Consider the following 19,389-nt stretch of genomic DNA (forward strand, 5'->3'; position numbering starts at 1 on the left):
GAAGGAGCGGAGTGAGCTGAGAAGGTGGCTGACTGGAATGGGAGAATCGTCAGTTACTAGAAAGAGTGGGCCCAGGAAGCCAGGGTCAACACCTAGATTCTGACTTAGGTGACTGGTTGGTTGGTGCAGCCTCTGGGATAAGAAATAAGAAAGCCAAAATTTAGGTAAGGATGGGGGTGGAGACTGGGCACAGTAGAGACCATTTTAACACTTGATAGGTTGATAGGTTATTCTTTTCTACAAAGGAGAAAATATGTCAGTAACATTATTGCTAGTTTCCCTCACTAATCTCTCCCTTACCTCTAAGTTATTCTGTAGCCTACTTCTTTCAAATATCCAGATTCATATAATGCTATTTTCCTGTATTAGAACATAGTAGCTTCAACTAATTACTGCAAGGGGTTTGTTTGTTTATTGTTTCATTAGAAACGTTCACAATGTACCAATGACTTGCAAGGTACTGTGACCTGGGAAAGATAAATAACACATAACTGGCTTAGAGTTTACTCATGTTGCTCCCTCATAGAGCTTATATTCTAGAAGAAGCCAAAGACATTGGCCAACCAATTATAAACCACGCAGTTTGTCATAAAGGTTCTTAAGAAACAAGAGTAGTATGTGGCAAATAACAAGGGGGAGGGTGTGTTCCACCGAAGTTCGTAAATTCCCCGAAGATATTTGTAATATTTTGTCTATACCTGCATTCATTTGGTGGGGGTGGGAAAGGAAGCTTAAATAATCAAACAGGTCTGTGACCCCTAAAAGGTCAAGAACCACTCCAACTTCCAAGTCCATTTGGGTTCTACTGACATACAAGCTTCCCTGTGAGAAAGCAGTGACCACAGGCAAAGCTAGCAGTTGTCTAATCCACTGAGAATGACCCTACCTTTACTCTTACGGATCAAAAGTGATTCATCTTCTAACAACGTGAGAAAAGACAACATGGTTATTTTCTAACACTCGGTATTAAAAAAAAAGTAAATGTCTTATTCCAAGCACGTGCCCACGTTGGGAGTACAAGAGTTACTGGACGCACGCAGCCCCGCGGGCACCTCTCTGCCCGTACGGAACCGGCTGCACCGAGCTCCGTCTTTTAGATTCAGCCGAGAGAAGTCAGCAAAGGCTTTGCGAGTCCTGACCGGGTTTTCAAGCATTAAGACGGAAGTAACCGCGAACCGGAAGTCCCAGGGATAGCAGTGGGGGGTCGGGAGAGGAGGGAGGCTCTGGCTAGGAATGGCGGCTCAAATTCCAATTGTGGCCACCACTGCTAGCCCGGGGGTAGCCCGAAACAGTAAGAAGAGGCCAGCCAGTCCTTCCCACAATGGCAGCAGCACTGGGGGATATGGTGCCAGTAAGAAGAAAAAAGGCTCCGCCTCTGGCTTTGCACAGGTACCCCGTAGTTTGGCTCCCCTGCGCGTGCGCGTTGACCGGACGGGGCGGGGCGGGGACGGGGTGGGGGGGGCGGGGCGAGAGCGCAGTGTGGATGCGTGCTGAACGGAGTGAAGGCGCATTCGCTGGGCAGAGTGAGTCAGGGCGCACGCGCCAGTCTTTGTGGCTTTACTTTTTTTATGGGTTAGTCTCTGGTGCAGATGAAACATTTTTTCCCTTAGTTCGGACACGTGGGAGTTCGATAAAGAACCTGTCACCTTTCACTGCCTTTGAGGGGAGGTGGGGAGGTTGTTGCTGTATTAGTGTAAGGTCCGACCCCTTCCTTCAAGGTGGCGTTTAGAGCGAGGCTCAGGACTTTCCTTTCTGGGAGCTTCAGTCGATCAGACGTTGTAAAGTCTCACCTTCGTCCATTCGACAGACATTCACCGAGTGTCTGTGAGGTGCAGAGCGCCCCAAAGACCTACATGGAGGAACACTAAGATGTATTGATGCAGGTGGATTCCCTCATTCTCCGAAAAGCGCCTCTTTGATCCTCCGTTTTCCTCCGGATCCACGCTTTCCTGTCCCAAAGCGTGTTTGGAGTTACCTGCGGGGTTGTTGTTTCGAGGATTCAATGAGCTCATGGTCAGAAAGCGCCGAGCACAGTGCCTGTGGACGAAATGCCCACGAAGGGCTTTCAGCAGAGGAGTGGCTTGGTTGGCTGAGTGTTAGTCTTGGCTTCTGCATTTATTTAAAGCAATAAAAGAGCAGAGACGGAGCGTGTTACTTTGTCCCTTCCAGCCAGCACATGGTGTGGCGTTCACCTGGAATGATGCTCTAGAGATGTTAACTAACTGCCTGTTTCTCCCATTGGTAATTAACACTGCTCCCCCTTTTTAAGATGCTTTATTAAGGTATGATTTTTCATACAGTACATTTCACAAACGAGTACAGATCAATGGCTTTTTACATTTGGTCACCACCCAGATCAAGATGGCATTATTAAGAGCCCCAGAAATTAACCTGGTGACTCTTTTCAGGCACTGCTGTCTTTCTATTCTGACATTTCTTACCATAGATTGCGTTTCTGAACAGAATATAAATGGAACCGTACAGAACATACTCATTTGTGTCTGTTGGGGTTTCTCTGTGGAAGAATGTTTTTGAGAGTCATTCATTCATGTTACTACCAGTAGCAGTATATCTGGTACATCCTGTACCAAATATACCACAACTAATGGACACTTGAGTTGCTGACCGTTTTTAAACTCAGAACATTCCTTGAGAAACAGGCTTTCATTTCTCTTGGGTAGATGGGTAGAAGTGGAATCGCCGGACCATAAAGTAGACCTGTACTTAACGCAGTTAGAAATTTTTAAACACTATTTCCCAAAGTGGTTGCCCTGTTGTGCATTCTCGCCAGCAAAGTATGAGAGTTCCAGTCGGTTTACATCCTCAACAACACTTGGCATAGTCCACCTCTCATTTTAGCCATTCTGATTGCTATCTCATTTTTGTTTTATTTTTTGTTTCTCTGATTACTAATAATATCAGCTGCCTTTTCTTTGGCTTATTGACCACTCCAGTATATTTTATGAAGTGCCTGATTTTTTCTAATTGGGTTGTGTGGGGTTTTTTTGTTGTTTTTTTTTTTTAAGATTTTATTGATTTATTTTTAGAGAGGGAAGGGAGGGAGATGAGAGAGAGAGGGGGAGTGTTTTTTAATTATTGATATTCAAGTGTTCATCCTGAGCAGTGTGGCTCAGTTGGTTGGGTGTCATCCTGCAAAGCAAAAGGTCACTGGTTCAGTACCCAGTCAAGGCACATGCCTGGGTGGGTTCAGTCCCTGGTCAGGTTGCATACAGGAGGCAACCTATTGATGTTTCTCTTTCACATCGATGTTTCTCTTCCCCATTCTCTCCCTCTCTTCCCCTCTAAATAAAATCTTTTAAAAGTATTCAGTTCTTTATATACTCTTGATGGGAGTCCTTTGCCATATACATGCATTGCAAGTACTTTCTCCCAGTATGTGCATGATGTACCCTGCTAAAGTGAAAGAAATCATGATAAATAATGATAATAATTAATACTTACTGGGCATTTATTATATACCAGGCACTGTTCCGAGCCCTTTCTAAGTACACCTCATTTAATCCTCAGAACAACCCTCTGTGAATTGTTTTTCTACAGGTAAAAAACTAGAGCATAGACAGGTTAAGTAACTTTCCAAAGGTCGCACAGCTACCAAGTGGCAGAGTCAGAATCGGAACCCAGGCAGACGGTCCAGAGTCCACATACTTTTTTCTTGCTGCCTCTCTTGATATCATTCATCACTCTCTACAGAGTGAAGATACAATTAGAAGATACAATTAGATCTCTGGTATAACCAAGTCTGTGTGCAGGGAAATCCTTTTGGGGGGAATTTTGTGAGATCAGCACAGGGCATTCTAGACTTTCCAAATGCCTATTCAAGTTGATAAAATCTACAGATACATCTAATTGACCTACATACTGAATGTCACGTAACAGACTGATTTGTGATGGTTAAGCAGTTAACAAAGCATCTAAATAAGATGAGAGGCAGCTGTGCTTTAGAAGGTTAATGTAGGGTACAGATGATGATGGACTCCTCTGTAACTGGAGGCAACCAGAGAATGCTGGACTGTTCTTTATTCATTAAAGGAAATTCTACCCTGACTTTTTAAGAAAAATCATGGTAATGTTAAATTTTCGAAGTTCCTTTTTTTCTATTTTTATTTTTTAAAACTCTTTTATTTTTATTTTTGATTTTAGAGAGAGGGAAGGGTGGGAGAGAGGGCGAGAAACAGCGATGTGAGAGAGAAACATCAGATTGTTTGCTTTCCATAAGCACCCAGGGGGCTGAACCTGCAACCCAGGCATGTGCCCTGACCAGGAATCCAGCTGGCAACCTTTCAGTTCTCGGGATAATGCCCAACCAAGTGAGCCACACCAGCTGGGGCTTTTTTCTATTTTTAAAACAGTCATACAAAGTCACCCAATTTTCTTCCCCAGCAGCTATAATAATTTGTGTTTTCTATGTATAAACATAGCTTTTCACCACTGTATTTGGCATGTAACATTGTGTATCCTGCTTTTCACTTAGCATTATTTCATGAACCTGTCTTTGTGTTGATAGACTGCTCTTATTTAATTGATGTTATTAAATATTTAGGTTTCATCTCACAGTTTTGCTGTTTTAAGTAATCCTATACCAACCTTATAGTTTTAGACTAGGGTCAGCTATTTGAATCTAAAATGCTATTAGATAGGTGTAAGTGGACGTTTTATTTTTTTTCAGTGATGAGACAAAGGACATTTGTTTCTTTTCGTGGCAACCACAGACAGAATGCCCAAGTTATCCTTGAGTCTGAGTCAGTTGTGTAGTCATGCAATCTGGAGAGATGAAGCCATTTATTTGGGCTCCACGGTTAGGCGCAGCTGAGGTCTCACTGACTTGTCTCAGTTCAGGGCAGGCTCGCACCCTTCTCTGACAGCAGGCCAGCTTTCTCTTCCCTAGGACTTGCATCAGCTCCTTCAGTGCTAGGTGTTACTTCTTTCCTCTTCTTAGGGTGTTCATGTCTCGGGGCAGGACAGCTCATCTCGTAAAGTCTCTCAGTGTTATAGTGGTTTAGTAATGGGAAACTACATCATATTAAATTTCATTTTATTGCATTCTCGCCTCACAGACTTGATCCTCCCTTTGACTGAAGGTCTCCCTCTCATCCCGTCTCTAACAGACACAGGGGTCTCAGCTCAGTGGAAGAAAGCCCAGGGGAAGGGAAGAATGAGGGTGTGGTAGCATGAGGGCAGAGGCAAAGAGGGAAAGAAAAGAGGGAAACCCGGTTCTGGGCCCGCATTGGGATCTTCTTTTGGAACCTTTTCAGAGAGGCCCTCACTGTTTCAGAGGCAGGATGCAGCCCTGGGATGATGCAGCCAGCTCACCTCAGGATGGTTTCCTTCCTCTGCCCCTTCTCAGCTGACAAGGGACGAGAAGAGGATGGAGTGGTCAAATGAGCAGGGGAGTTGGTTTTGAAAATCGATGCGTGAGTGCATCCCCCTCATTCCCTTTCTGACTCTTCTCAGGTGTGCTACTCGGAATGGTGATGCTAACTTCTAGCCCTCTTTTCCCACCACCTTCCACTTGTTCTAAAGCAGATGCACCTGTCCGTTGGTGCATCTCCCCTGGCGGAGCTCCCAGACATTCTAACCCATGTGGACTTGCTGCGGTCCCTACTTTTCTTAGTGGCCTCTGGGACAGCACTACCTGCCCGGTTCTCAGTGAGACATTTTTGCCTGTTGGTGTTCTCCTAGGTCTCCCTTGGCCTGGGAACAGCCTATGTCAAAAGAATGCCTTGTATTCCTTCCCAGGATTTCACTGTGCCTTTGACCTTACCCACTAGGTGTTGGGAACTGCCCTGCCTGGTTTCAGAAGCTGTAATCCCTCGTGGCTAAGGCTGAGTAAAAAGACCTTGGGACCATGAGCCACTGAGACAAAGCTTATCTTCCTTGTAAGGGTGCCACCTCTGTCTACTTTTTATTTTACTCCACTTGGCCCTGGGCGGGTGACTGGTTAGCCAATGACGGGTAAGATTCTTCAAGGGAGGGACTACCTAAGACAGGCATGGTCAAGAAGGGGCCTTCAGGGAAGGACTTGGGGGCTACAAAAAAGGGGGTGATGGACACTCACCCCTCAGCTTTGTCATAGCCTGAGTCCTCATTCTATCTGCAAGAAGTCTCCTAATCTCTTGGCTGCCTTATTCCCCCTGCTTAACTTAAGCCTGAAATAATGCCAGAGGGCGGTGCAGCCCTGTTCTGGAAAGGGCGGGTTCCCTGGGCGATCAGGCCTAAGAAAGAATGCATAAAATCCTATGAAACCTACTTTGCTACTACCCTTAATTTAAATGATATGGGTCCAAGCATGAAATGAGTTTGTTTCCCCAAAGTTTTATGGCCCTTTAGCTATCTGACCCTGACTCAGAATGAGCTCTCATAGTTCTTTGAATGTTATCTATTGTTTGATCATTACTGCCTGACAATGATTGATGAGCTTCAGTATACACCCTGTATTCCTATGCAAATAAACCCAATAAAAGCCCATTGAGGAACAGGCTCTTGGCCCTTCTCCTTGGAGAGATTGGCTACCTTTCCTCCCCAAGCAGATCAGGTCTTGGTAGATTTATCTGTGGCAGCTGGGCAGGGAGGCAGGTGCCTGCGGGAGGAGCCCCCCACAACTAGGATTCAGGGAAGAGGCCTGAACAGAGAGGGGAAAATGCCGTCTTTCAGCAGTTCTGGGGACGGAGGTAGAGCCAACACCGCTGCTTGAAGACGGCAGCGCTGTGAGCCGGGCGCGTGCTGTGGATGGTTCTGTAATCACTATGGGAGGCCTTGGGTCTGGTTCTTCAATTCCCTTTACTATCTCCTCTTTGCTTTTGTAGTGGTTCCGTTTGCTTATTTTTTTCCCAGAAAGAAACAACATTATATAAGTAGTCATTTTCTTTATGAAAAGCTCAATAAAGTTGAAACTTAAAGTGTATCTGGCCCCAGGAAGCCTCTTTTACATTCCGCCTGTTTTCCTGAGTTGTCCCTAGTTGTCATGGTTTTTCTGCCCTGATGGGATGCTCACCGCATAGTTCTTAGAGTTGTTTTTCTCTCTCTCACTTAATTGAGGCCACCCTGTAGGCACAGCCTGCTGGCAGCCCATGTCCATCATCAGCCTTCCCTCACCGCGTAGTCTCATGGTGCATTATTAATGCATTATGAGGTCCCTTGGGAGAATGGCCCTTTGCCTCCCTATAACACCAGCGGGGGACCTGCTCTCCTCATGTGCTTTTCAGCTGGTGGGCCAAGCTTCCTCCTTCTCCCCCGGACTACCACCTTTCAAAAGAGCAGGTGACTTGACTGTCACTCTTTTTGACCTGAATGCCAGTTATGGCTTCCTCCTCAGGTTCTACTGAGTCCCTGGCTCATTCGCTATTAGGTTAGCCTCTGAAAACAGGTAACCAAATTGTTTTTCAAAGTGACTGTGCCGTTTTACATTTTCACAAGCAATGTATGAAGGTTCTAATTTCTCCACATCCTCTCTAACACGTCATTGTTTTTTATTGTAACCAACATAGTTGGTGTGAAATAATATCTCTCGCGGTTTTAATTTTTTTTTTTTAATCCTCACCCAAGGACCTTTTTTCATTGCTTTTAGAGAGCAAGAATGGGGGAGGGGAGATGGGGGGGAGAGAGAGACATTGATGTGAGATAGAAACATTGACTGGTTGCCTCCTGTGTGCACCTTGACCAGGGACCGAACCTGCAACCTAGGCATTTGTCCTGACTGGAGATTGAACCTGCAGCCTTTCCGTTTATGCAGTGACACTCTGATCAACTGAGCCTCACCGGCCAGGACTCTTGTGGTTTTGATTTACATTTTCCTAATTATATTTTGCTCAAAGGATGTTGAGCATCTTTTTAAGTGCTTATTAGTCATTTGTGTATCTTCTTTGAAGAAGGGTTTATTGAAATCTTTGCCCTTTTTAAAATGGAATCATTTGTTTTTTTTTCATTGAGTCATAAGAGTTCTTTATAAATTCTGGATTATCATTATTTAATTTGTTGCTCAAATTGTCTCGATTTGGCTAGTGGCCACTCTTCAGACTGGCTCCTGTGTCCTTTACTGTACCTCCCCCATGTTTTGAGTGCTGTCATGCACTGAATTTTGTCTCCCAAGATTCCTGTGTGGTAGTCCTGACCCTCAGTACACCTCAGGATGTTACTGTGTTAAAGATGGGACCATAAAGGGGTAATTAAGGCTCAATTAAGTCATAAGGGTTGGTTCCCTGATCCAGTATGACCAATATCCTTAAAAGAAGAGGGAGAGACAGCAGGAAGGCCCATGTGCTGACGAAAAGTCATGTAGGACAGTGAGAGGATGGTCATCTACAGGTTAAGGGGAGAGGCCTTAGGAGAAATCAACCCTGCTGGCACCTTGATCTTGGACTTCCAGTCTCCAGAACTGCGAGAAGATACATTTCTGTCATTCAGACCACTTATTCTGCGATGTTTTGTTACGGTAGCCCTGGAACACTGGTGTAATAGCTTTCTTACATTCTGGCACCTCAAGGCTCATTTTGTACTTCCCTGAGCCAGCCCTGGAGTCAGCCATTTCTTCAAGGATCACTAGTTCTTGAAAAATAATATTGAGAAACCAGGATATGAACAATATGAACAATATTGTTCATTGTTTCCAGCCCTCTATGATCTAAGTCAAAAATCGTGAGTTCATATAACCTCCGATTTTAATCCACTAGTGCAGTCCACTGGCCGTCCCTCATTCCTTGTTTGCATCATCTTAGAATGCACGTGAAGTAGCATACTCTTGTGAGAAACAAACCTGGCAATCATTTATGGTTCTTTCTGCCTGCGCCTTCAGTTATGTTGTTAGAATACTGTGTTCAAAGTCATGAAAGCTCTTTCTCCCTTTCCCCCTGTCAGTGCGGTTGTTATTCATTCCATATACAGTTAGGTTAATTTGGTTTTGTTTGTATTCTGTTTTCTCTATCTGCTGCCCCACCCTTGTTCATTTTATTATTATTGTTTTTTAGTATATGAAACTCGAATGTGACTCAAAAGGCCAACACTCTACAAAAAGCTATACTCAGAGAAGTTTACTCCCCCCTCTTCCCTTCCCATCTTCCTGTCCTTTCTTCCCTGAGCCCCATAGGTTACCCAGTGCGGTTGTTTCTGAAGTACCCTTCTGTGTCTCTTTGTGCTCGGCCACTGCATCCCACCCAGAGACGATTCCTTACGATGAACTCCTGAGCATACATGTCTCCAATACCGATGCTGTTGTGCTCCTTAACTCTGGTCACTCATCCAGTCAGTGATGGTTTGATATTTACTCTGTGCCACGCACCGGGGGAGATGCAGGGGACAGAAGAGCGAGCCACAGAGTGAAGCCCAGTGTGTCGATGCCTCTGTGCATTCCGACTCGGACTCGACCCTTTCCCTCGTCTGTTCCTCTCTCTCCTTTGCCCCTGCTTCTGCTCCGTTGTTCCCCGCCTGTTTCAAAAGCTGCTGTGTTTTCATTCACTAAGACATACATATAGACTACCAATCGTATATCTAACTTAATAACATTGCCAACTGGCTACACAGATAACGTTGGTTAATGAGAAAATTAAACCTTCCTTACTAAGTTGTGTTTCCCAGGACACATGTACCTGGCAGAAATGCCCTGAGTGTGAGGGGAAAATCCTAAGTGCAATAAAAGTAAGTTATGTACAAAATGCTAAATCTAATCTTTGCAGTATAATTAAATCTGACTAATCCTTAAGAAAATCATTTTGGTGAAGCATAAATAAACAGAAAAATTGGAAACTATTTATGCTGTATAGAAAATGACAGTGGATTTTGTACCAGAAAATACAAAATACAGGAAGGACAGGGAGCAAGAGGCAAGGCCGGAGAGGAGGCGGGAATTTGTCCCCAGTCCCTGGGGCGGTGGGAACCACTGAGCCGTTGTCAGTAGGGGAGGAACATCAAGCTTGCCTTTAAGGTACGCCGCTGACTGTGGTAGAGAATGGAGTGGGCAAGGGGTGCACTGCAGAGTCACTCCTCTGAAGCGTACAGCTGAGGAAGGGACCAGATGAGGTCAGAGAACTGTGGAAAGAGGGGATGGGGAGAGGTCAGGGAGGGAGGAATGGGAGAGGAGAGAGAGACATCATCTGTGGCTACAGGTGGTAGGCAAAAGACAAGAAATTGGAGGCCTCTTAGTTTGGTGACATTTGAGCTAGGCCCTGGAGGGAGAAAAGTTAAGAAGGACCGTGAATGGGGTAGGATGAGGTGAGGGGCAGTCCAGACAGAAGAGGTGGTGTGAACAGAGAAGGAGCACAGGCCCAAACTCCGTGCCTGGAGCTCAGCCCCACGGGGAGAGACACTGGAGAGGAGTGTGGGCCAGTGTGGGAGAAGACACTGTTAGAGAACCATAGCAGCAGAGTGGATGGTCCTTGTCTCCCGACTCCCCTTCCTCCCACGTGGATGGTGCTGCAGGGAGGTGGGTGGGGGTGGAGGGGGTGGTGAAGTATGTATTCCTACAACTAGAACTCTTGTACTTTGCTGCTGGGAATGTAAGCGAGCAACCATTTTGGAAAATGATCTGGCAGTACCTTATAAAGTGAAATACATATACTTATCTTATAACCCAACCATTCCACTCCTAGGTATTTAACCAGGAGAAGTGAAAACACGTGCCCACACAGAGGCTTATGCAGATGTCTCACAGCAGCTTTGTTTATAATGGCTGCAGGCTGAAAATGACCGAATGTTATCAACAGGACTCTGGGTCAACAACTTGTGGCTCATCCACACGGGGGAATACTGCTCGGCCGAGTAGTGTGCAGATTCAGTGAAGCACGCTGCTGGTCCATGCAGAAGCATGGAGAGATCTCAGAGACATCGTGCTGAGCCCAAAGAACAGTACATGCCATCAGACTCCTTTCATAAAGTTCTAGAACAGGCAAAAGCCACGTGGTAGGAATTAGATCAGTGGTTGCTCCCAAGGGTGGAAGGCATTGACTAGGAAGGGACGTGAGGGAACTTTCTGGGATGATGAAATGTTCTATAGCTCCGTGAGGTCATGGGTCACACCAGTGTGAACAGTTGGCAAAACTTATGAAACCTATGTTTAAGATCTGTGGACTTTGCTCTATGTAAATTATGTATCAAAAAAGTTTATTGCAGTCTGGGAAGATTGGAAATTACATTACAAATCAGAAGTGATTTCTTACTTTGTGTTGCTTTTTCTTTGTGAATCTTAGCTTAAATGGTTGTTTGTTTTAAAGCACATCAGCTTGTGTGTTAGGGCCTTCTGGTGCAGCCAGCTGACTGTCTAGCCTCCTCTCCCCCTGTCCCCCTCCCTCAAAATGTCCACGTCCTGTTGTGCCTTAAGCATACCAGCTCTAGCCTGGGATCTGGCTGATGAGACCCTTAAAGGGACTGCACCTTTTTTGTCTTAATGTTTCGAGACATGGTTTGACAAGATCAGCAGCTGTGGGGGCTGAGTGGTGTCATGGAGATACTCAGTTTCTTCTGTGTATGGGGGATAATGGCACTGCTTTGTAGTGGTCATCAGAGTTCAATGGGCCAGCTTGGGCAGGGCACCCGTCCCTGTGCTCGGCACATATGGGGCTGGAAAGCATGGCAGCTGGGGTCCTGGTCGTCTCTCCCAGGGCTTCTGCACAGCCCGTGCTGCGGCCAGGCTCACATGCCTTCCTCCAGTGCAGGCTGCCTGCCGCGTTCTGGCGCGCTGTCTTCCCTCACCTGTCCTGTGGTTCCAGCTTATGTCTTGTTGAGAGCTGAGTGAGGGAACTCAGCTAAAAGATACTGACCTCCTATCATTACTACTGTCTTTTCAGGGTGTCAACGTGGAGGCCATGGGTGAGAATAAAATGGCGCCCTCTGATTTTAGCACAGGACCTATGGAAAAAACTTCCAAACCTTTGCCATTTAAGGATCCCAACTTTGTGGTAAGCATCTAAGGTATTTGATTAATTAAAAAACAAACAACCAAACCTTGGCTTCTGATCATGCCGGGCCTGCAGCCCAGGTGACACTGGTGCCCTTTTTCATCCATCAGTGCAGTTGCCACGTTCTCTGTCGTGGGCTTTGTGGGGGGAGGCGGGGGACAGGACAAGAGCCCTTCCTTTAAGTAAAATGTAAGCTGTTGCACTGTAAAGTAGAAACAGGCTACTGTCCTTTCGTCCTTGAGGGACATGATCAATTACACCATTAAAAATTTATTTTTTCATTGATTGGTTTTGAAAATACCGTATTGCCAGTGTCTGCAACAGATTTTGCTATTCTTTTCCATTTTATTTTGTCATCCTTGTAGGACAAAAAGAAAAAAAAAATTCCAGGAGGCTTGCCATGCCATGATTGAAGCATACTTGGGTTTTCTAGGGTCACCAGTAATTTGCAAGGCAGAGACTTGCTCTCAGAAGAGAGCTTAGAGATGTGGTCTAAATGAGTTTAAACCTAACTTTGTAGTAAATTTATTTTAAAGAATAGGAAATTCATGAGTGAATTCTATAAAGTTAGACCCAATAAAGCATGTGATTTTCTGTGGGCATGTAAAAAAAAACACCACCTTTTATTTCTACTCCATCACCAACTAACTCATAGATTTTGACAACCCAAAAGCATTGCTTTTTTAATAAGTAAAATTAAAGTGTGCAGTATCACTTTTGTTTAAAGGCTTAGGGGTACAAATGATTGCTAATAGGATGAAAGATATGTTACAGTTATGAACAAGTACAAATGTCAGATTCTGAAATGGTACTTTCCATTGATTCTGTTTCTTCCTATCCATGCTTCCAATTCGAGCACTCTGGCCATGGTGGTGCAGTGGCTGGCAAGAAGAATAGAACCTGGAAGAACCTGAAACAAATTCTTGCTTCTGAAAGGGCATTGCCGTGGCAACTGAACGATCCTAACTGTGAGCTGTTGAGTGTCTTCTGTGGGTTTATAATGTTCAGACTGGGGACTTTCTTATACCAAACCTAGACTATTATGTTTACATTAAAGTAGGATATAATTTTTAGTTTAGGAACCTTATAGTGGCATCAATACAGGGAGATTATATGTGTATTTTCTCAAACCTGTATCTGTATTGAATCTGTTTGTGTTGTCATGGATGTGTGTTTTTTAGTGTCACTGTTAATGTCAATCTGGAGAAATAAGTCCTGATATAACAACATTGGTGTTTCTGATTGACATACTTCTTATTCAGAAGTCTGCTCTTAAACCTTGTTTCCAAGCATGACGTTGCCCCGGATTTAGGAGGTTTTCTAACAACCAGCTCAGAGGCCACCTCTGTTTTGCTCTCTGAGCCGGTGTTTTTCGGAGTAAACGCTTTAGGCTGCAGTGTTTCCAAATCTCTCTAAAGCACTGTTATGTGTTCTGTTGAGCTTCATTGGAAAGTACAGGTAAGTGTCCTTCAGCCCTTGCCCCTCTGCACATCGTTCATGGAGGTGACTCAGATGGATGACAAGTGAGCTAGGCAATTGTCAGGGTGTGGACATCCAGTATGCGGATGCTGAGATCCAAGCAGTGGGTTGTTTGGCGTCTCGTCACATCAGCCCACGTAGCCCAAGACGGCGAAAACAGCCTGTGGGCAGACGAGCTTTCTGGTGGTTCTGCTGGAGTTGAGGGTCCGTGGGGACAGGGCAAAGGCAGTCAGAGTCTGCCCTCAGCCCGTGGCATACTGCGTTATTTCCCCCAGGGAGTTCTGTGAGCACTTCATCACAGAGCAAAAATTTCAGAAATATTATCAAACAGTGTTTTTTATATTTTTATATATTTTTATTGTTCAAACAGTATTTTAGATAAAAAGGGAAGGCATCCGAATGTTTTAAAGCCAGTTTAGTTATCTTCTTTTTTTTTTTTCAGACTTTAGTATTGATGCTCCTCCATCCTTCAAACCAGCTAAGAAGTATTCTGATGTTTCAGGTCTTCTTGTAAGTATAATTACATCTCTGTGTCTTTTCACATGGAATGGGGAGGAAGATTTCACAGTATTGTCTACTTAGACAGTGTAGAGTATTGACCGCCACCTGCCCTGCCTAGAGCCCGTGTCCTTTGCAGAGGTCATGGGTTGTGCTGAAGTGTCCCATATTTATTTTAGAGCGGCTGCGCCCTGGGCAGCCTGGAGAGAGCATTGCTCCAGAAACGTGGGAGGAGACCCACGTTTCACTTCCCCTTCCTGTGCTTATATGAAAAATGTTTCATATATATCATGTTAGCTACATGAAAAAAATATTTTTTTACTGCTCCAGTTTTAACAAACTTCTGCATTTTAGAGATGATTGTACTCTTTAAAAAATACTTAAACTTTCCTTGGCTGGTGTGGCTCGGTGGATTGAGTGCCAGCCTGAGAACCAAAGGATCACCTGTTTGATTCCCAGTCAGGGCGCATGCCTGGGTTGCAGGCCAGGTCCCCAGTAGTGGAAGTGTGAGAGGCGACCACACATTGGTGTTTCTCTCCCTCTTTCTCCCTTCCCCTCTATCTAAAAATAAAATTTAAAAAGTCTTTAAAAAGTAAAAAAAAAAAAGTACTTAAACCTCTCTAAAGAGGCACTATAGTAAACATAGTGGTTTTCCAACATTTTTAAATGAATGAAGCCTTTTACAGAATCCCTTGGAGCCCACCCACCCACTGTGGTCCTGTGTGGGCCTGGTCCTCTGTCCTTCTCCCCACTGCCCCTACCGCAGTGACCTCTACAGTGCTTCTGGGGAACCCAGCTTGGAAACCAGCAGTGCAGTTGGATGAGTGGGACTCGGGAAAGTCGCCGAACCTCAGGGACCTCAGGGGGCCTCATTTCCTTATTTTCTGAATTTCAGAGTGTAGATGAAAGGTGGAGCTTTCAACTCACCTCTTCACCCTTTGCATCACTGTTCAGTTTGGAAGAGGCACTTTTTTTTTTTTCGTGACCGTAGAAATGAGTCACTTCACTTTTAGAAATTCATCCACATCATTTAAATACTTTACATTTTTATGAAAGTGTATGACTCCAACATCTGTAACAAGCTGACTAATTGATACACATTTTACATGGGGAAGGATTTGAGTTTTTAGTGTAATTTTGAAAATGATGTTAGTTATACTCTGAATTAGTCACATATTTTAGCTTTTCCTCCAGAGAGCCACACACTCCTCAGTGTACTACAAACTTTTAAACATAGATCCTTAAATACAATGACCCTAAAAAATGATAGAGAAGAAGCGCTATAAAACGGCACATGTATAAGCGTGTGCATGTGCACGTGTGTGCGTGTGTGGTGGGTCCTTTATGCATCCATTCACGGCATGTATTTCCTCCTAAGGGTCCCCTGAAGGGATTCACCGTGAGAGAAATGGTGTAGCCTCCTGCTGTCTCATGTCTACCGCCTGCAAATAGTTGCCTCATACATTTGACCCTTTTTAATAGTTGTTTGTGGCAGAAGGGCTGGCTTGGCACCAGCTATTCTGTTTTGGCTTCAAGTGGAAATTTCTCCCTGTACCATTTTCTGCCAAGCTGGTAGAAGCCATGTTTTATGACCAGACTTGGAGGGTGGTTGCTTAGGATGTGGCTTTATCCTCACCGTTGTCAGGCAGCTCACCTGCTGGTGCAGTGGCTTTCACACAATAGGTGGCAGGAGAAGCATCACAAGAAGCATTGTTGCAGGCCCCTTTATGCCATTGGCAAAGGACTTGTCATATTATATAAAACCTAAAACTTGTTGTCCCACTGCATGCAAGATTTGAGAAATTCTGAATATACAAAGAACTCCAAATCATTTAAAGATAAACCCATAGAAGAATTGGCTGAAAGGATATAAATAGACAATTACAAGGAGGAGGTACACATGATCAATAAGTAGATGTTCAGGGTCACTGATAATTAGGGAAAAGACTCATCAGGTGGGGAAGAATGAAGACGTTTGATTATATGCATTGTCACCAACACAGAGAAATGGATTCCCTTGTATGTTGCTGTTTTGAGCCAGCATTTGCCTTTCAGACAGCTCCCTGGGGAACAGTGCGCTCAAGGAGCTTCGTGCAGAAATGCTTATGAGAAAACGCATTAGCAAAATACTGGGGACAACATAAAGGCCAGTCTCCGGGGCAGCAGGTGTTTTCATACTATTCTGTGAGCTCGATGTATACATAGTAACCTGGATTAACTTCCAAGATATGTTGTTTACTGAAAGTGTGTGAAGGAGTGCAGGCAGCATGGCACCACCTAAGTAAAAATCAGCATGTACTTATGAAAAAATATAGGTTAACTTCTCTGGTGTGTTTATATGTGTGTGAAAGGATACACACAAGGCCTGGGAGGGTGCCCATGCCCACCTAGTAGTGGTTTCCTCGGGGGAAAGCAAAGGATGCTGGACAGTAGATGACGATAGAAAGGGACTTTAGCCATACTCATAATGTTTTCTTTTTCTTTTCTTTTTTAGAGGAAAATATGTTCATCTGTTACATGTATAAATTAAAGCTGCATAATTAAAAAGTAAAGCCCAGCTCATGTTCACAGTGACCCACCTTTTCCCAGCCAGCCAAGTGATGGACTGTTTGTCCTGTGTGTGGGTGCGGCAGGGAGGCACGAGGGCCATGTCTGTGGTTACCCTTGTGTCAAAGCCAGGGCAGGTACTGTGGCTCCGGGAGAGACAGGGAGCTGCCTCGCACCCTCCACGAGGAGGGCCTGAGAGCTGTTGCTGCCTGCTCTCTGTGGGGTGGCCTTGGGGCTCCAGGGATGGAATCTGGAGGAGGGGCCGACTGTAGAAGTGCAGTTCTTCGCTGGTTCAGCCCTGCAGTGTCACTTGCATCCTCCCTCTGTTCGGAATACTGGGTCAGGTCTGACCTGTGCAAGCTCTTCTTGGTGACCTCTTTGTTAGTGCCACAGTATCTATATCTTCCGCATTACTTATTCAGCAGCCTTCTCGGCAGCGAGGTCTGAACTTGGGCGGGCTGGCTCAGCTCAGTTTGGTGGCAGAAGTGAGGCAGCCACAGGGATGGAGCCAGGCCAGGCTGGTTCACAGAGGGAGGCCGGATGATCAAAGCCAGATGCGCATGCCTGCGCCCTTGCTCGGAACTGCGGGGCAGCCTCCCCTGACAGTGAGCTCATCTGCCTGCCTCATGGCCAGAAGCCTCAGGAGGCACCTCTGCTGTTTTCCTATTTAAGCCTTCCTCATATTACTGTCATAGGTTACAGAAAGGCAATATCTAGATCAAACCACAGGATCAAAGTTTTATTTCTTATAGAGCTTTAATTAATCTTAACTTTTTAGAAATAATCTCATTTTCCTGACTGGAAGCCGTTAAATACCTAAGGAGGTCCCCAGTGGCAGAACTGAAGACGTTTTAGCTTATGAGAAACCTATGACTCAGTTCCCTTCAGCCCGCAGCGCCTTCAGCCCCTCCCGGATTAGGTCACAGCATGGCTGCGGCCGGGTCCGCAGAGACGGGCACCGCCGAAGCAAACAGTCCGCACTTGAGTAATTGGATGTTATCTGTCTAGACTTTAATGGCATCTCTTATAACTTTTTTAAAGAATCTCCAAATGACTCACCCTCATCTCTTCGTTTCAAAATCTGTAGAAGCTGTGTGTGTGCCTTGAGGTGCACAGTGAGTGAGTTAGGTCCTCCACTCTGCACGTGGGAAAAACAGAGCAAAAGAGAATTTTGGTATGTCAGGGAGAAACGAGTTCTCTTTTCTCTGATGGTCTAACCATCCATTTGTTGGTTCATTCATTTATCATTTGCTGTACATACTGAAGGACTACTGTGTGCTGTGTTGCACTAGGAGCTGGAATTCAGTAGTAAGCACATCGCAGGGTTCCTGCCTCAGGGAGCCTCAGAACCTAGATCGTAGTCAAAGAGTCATGGAGATAGTAAACTTAAAAGCAACAGAGAGAAGTGTGCCACAGGAGACACATGTGGTGAGGTGAAAGTGGGGTACTGACATCCTGGTCCTGTTGGGGGGCAGATCAGGCTTCCCTGATGATCAGCCTTTGAGGCAGAGTCTTGTAGGATGAACAGTGATTACTGAGCACAGCGGGCCAGGGTGGGGGCCCCTTCCAAGGAAAGGGCAAATGGGGCATGACAGGAGGGAGGGACTTAGAGCCGTGGAAGTTGGAACGAACGAACAAGGACATGTGGCTGAGGAAGAGCTGGCGGGGACTGAGGAGCCATGCTGAGGACTCGGGCCTTTGTCCTGAGAACAGAAAAGAGCCATTGAGAGGTTTCATGAAGCAGGACATGACCAGAATTGCGAGTTGCAAAGATGACTCTGGCTGCAGCAGTAGGATGCTGTCCCTTCCAGCGGAGGAGTGGGTGTGGGTGGCTGATCCAGCACTGCATGGAGCCCAGGGGGCCGTGGAAGCGGCTCAGGGAGCGGGGGAAGAGTGGGAGAGGAGCGCACTGGGAGTAGGTGGGGGGCAGCAGAGAAGGGCGGGTGTGCCATCACGCACGGGGGTGCTGCGCCCTGCTTTGGGGACAGATCTGGGGCATTTGTTTGAAGCGGGTGGGAGTTTGAAGGCAGGGGTGATCACCATGAATTCAGTGTTGGACCTGTTGCTTGTAGCCCTGAAGGCACAAACCAAGAGAGTCCTAGTGTCTGATGTGGTTATTCCTTTTCCTCCCCCTGAAGTATTGCTCTAGTCTGGGAGGATTAACGCCTCTTCACCCAAGTGAGCAATTCAGTGCTCTTGGTGACAGAGTAAGACATGATGAAGCTATATTTCACTTTTAGTAAAACAGAAAAAAAATTAAGCTTGAACTTAAAATATTCACTACCACCACCACCAGCTCTGCCCTCCTCTGTGCCTGTTTCCCACCCAGGCCAACTACACTGATCCCCAGAGCAAGTTACGGTTCAGCAGCATCGAAGAGTTTTCCTACATTCGGAGGCTGCCGTCTGACGTTGTCACCGGCTACCTGGCCCTGAGAAAGGCCACGAGCATCGTTCCCTGAGGCGTGAGAAGAGGAGATGAAGGGGGAAGCGATTTCAAAGGCAGACTTTGGACTCATAATTTTGTTTCATGGAAACATACTCATTCTGCTGTCAGTCTGGAAATGTCAGTGCTGCGCCTTGGAAAGAATGTTTGGCTTTCATTTAAGGGCTTTTTTCTATGTTTTTCCTCCAAGTGTGATATTTCCTATTGAGTTAAATTATATTTCATTTGTTGCTTCAAGTAAAGTCATTTTACAAGAAAATATGAAATTGTGCTTTTAATTTAACCCAAGTGCATCCCCAAATTTTTGCCTCATAGTTCTAAACTCTCTTATAACACATTTAAAGACTCTATAATGAATCTTGACAACAGAACTGGATTATTCCTGATCCCAGTGGCTCCCTCTTTAGAGCACATTGGTCTTTCTCTTTGATCAGAATTATTTGGAGGAGGTCCAAAATTAGAACCGGAAAAGAATGGGCTGAGTAACTCTCCCTGTCACGCTGGGCCAGTGCTCGCC

The 19,389-nt window shown here is 45.4% G+C and overlaps 1 protein-coding gene across 1 annotated transcript; it reads left to right on the top strand.

Annotated features, from left to right (window-relative positions):
• The first annotated feature begins 1,182 nt into the window (after positions 1 to 1,182).
• INO80C (INO80 complex subunit C) lies at positions 1,183 to 19,155 on the top strand. Its single transcript, XM_028524208.2, has 5 exons — positions 1,183 to 1,389; positions 11,793 to 11,903; positions 12,760 to 12,871; positions 13,825 to 13,892; positions 18,757 to 19,155. Exons 1-5 carry the CDS (start codon positions 1,234 to 1,236, stop codon positions 18,886 to 18,888), a joined length of 579 nt encoding a protein of 192 aa, XP_028380009.1. The 5' UTR covers positions 1,183 to 1,233; the 3' UTR covers positions 18,889 to 19,155.
• Positions 19,156 to 19,389: the final 234 nt, after the last annotated feature.

The sequence above is a fragment of the Phyllostomus discolor genome, chromosome 9 (assembly GCF_004126475.2).
Source record: "Phyllostomus discolor isolate MPI-MPIP mPhyDis1 chromosome 9, mPhyDis1.pri.v3, whole genome shotgun sequence".
Taxonomy (NCBI): domain Eukaryota; kingdom Metazoa; phylum Chordata; class Mammalia; order Chiroptera; family Phyllostomidae; genus Phyllostomus; species Phyllostomus discolor.

Bases quoted from the DNA above. Each gene is read 5' to 3' on its own strand.
- INO80C (XM_028524208.2), top strand. From the start codon at position 1,234: ATGGCGGCTCAAATTCCAATTGTGGCCACCACTGCTAGCCCGGGGGTA. The intron at 11,904-12,759 runs GTAAGCATCTAA...TTCCAATTCGAG, and splicing joins TTAAGGATCCCAACTTTGTG to CACTCTGGCCATGGTGGTGC. The intron at 13,893-18,756 runs GTAAGTATAATT...TTTCCCACCCAG, and splicing joins CTGATGTTTCAGGTCTTCTT to GCCAACTACACTGATCCCCA.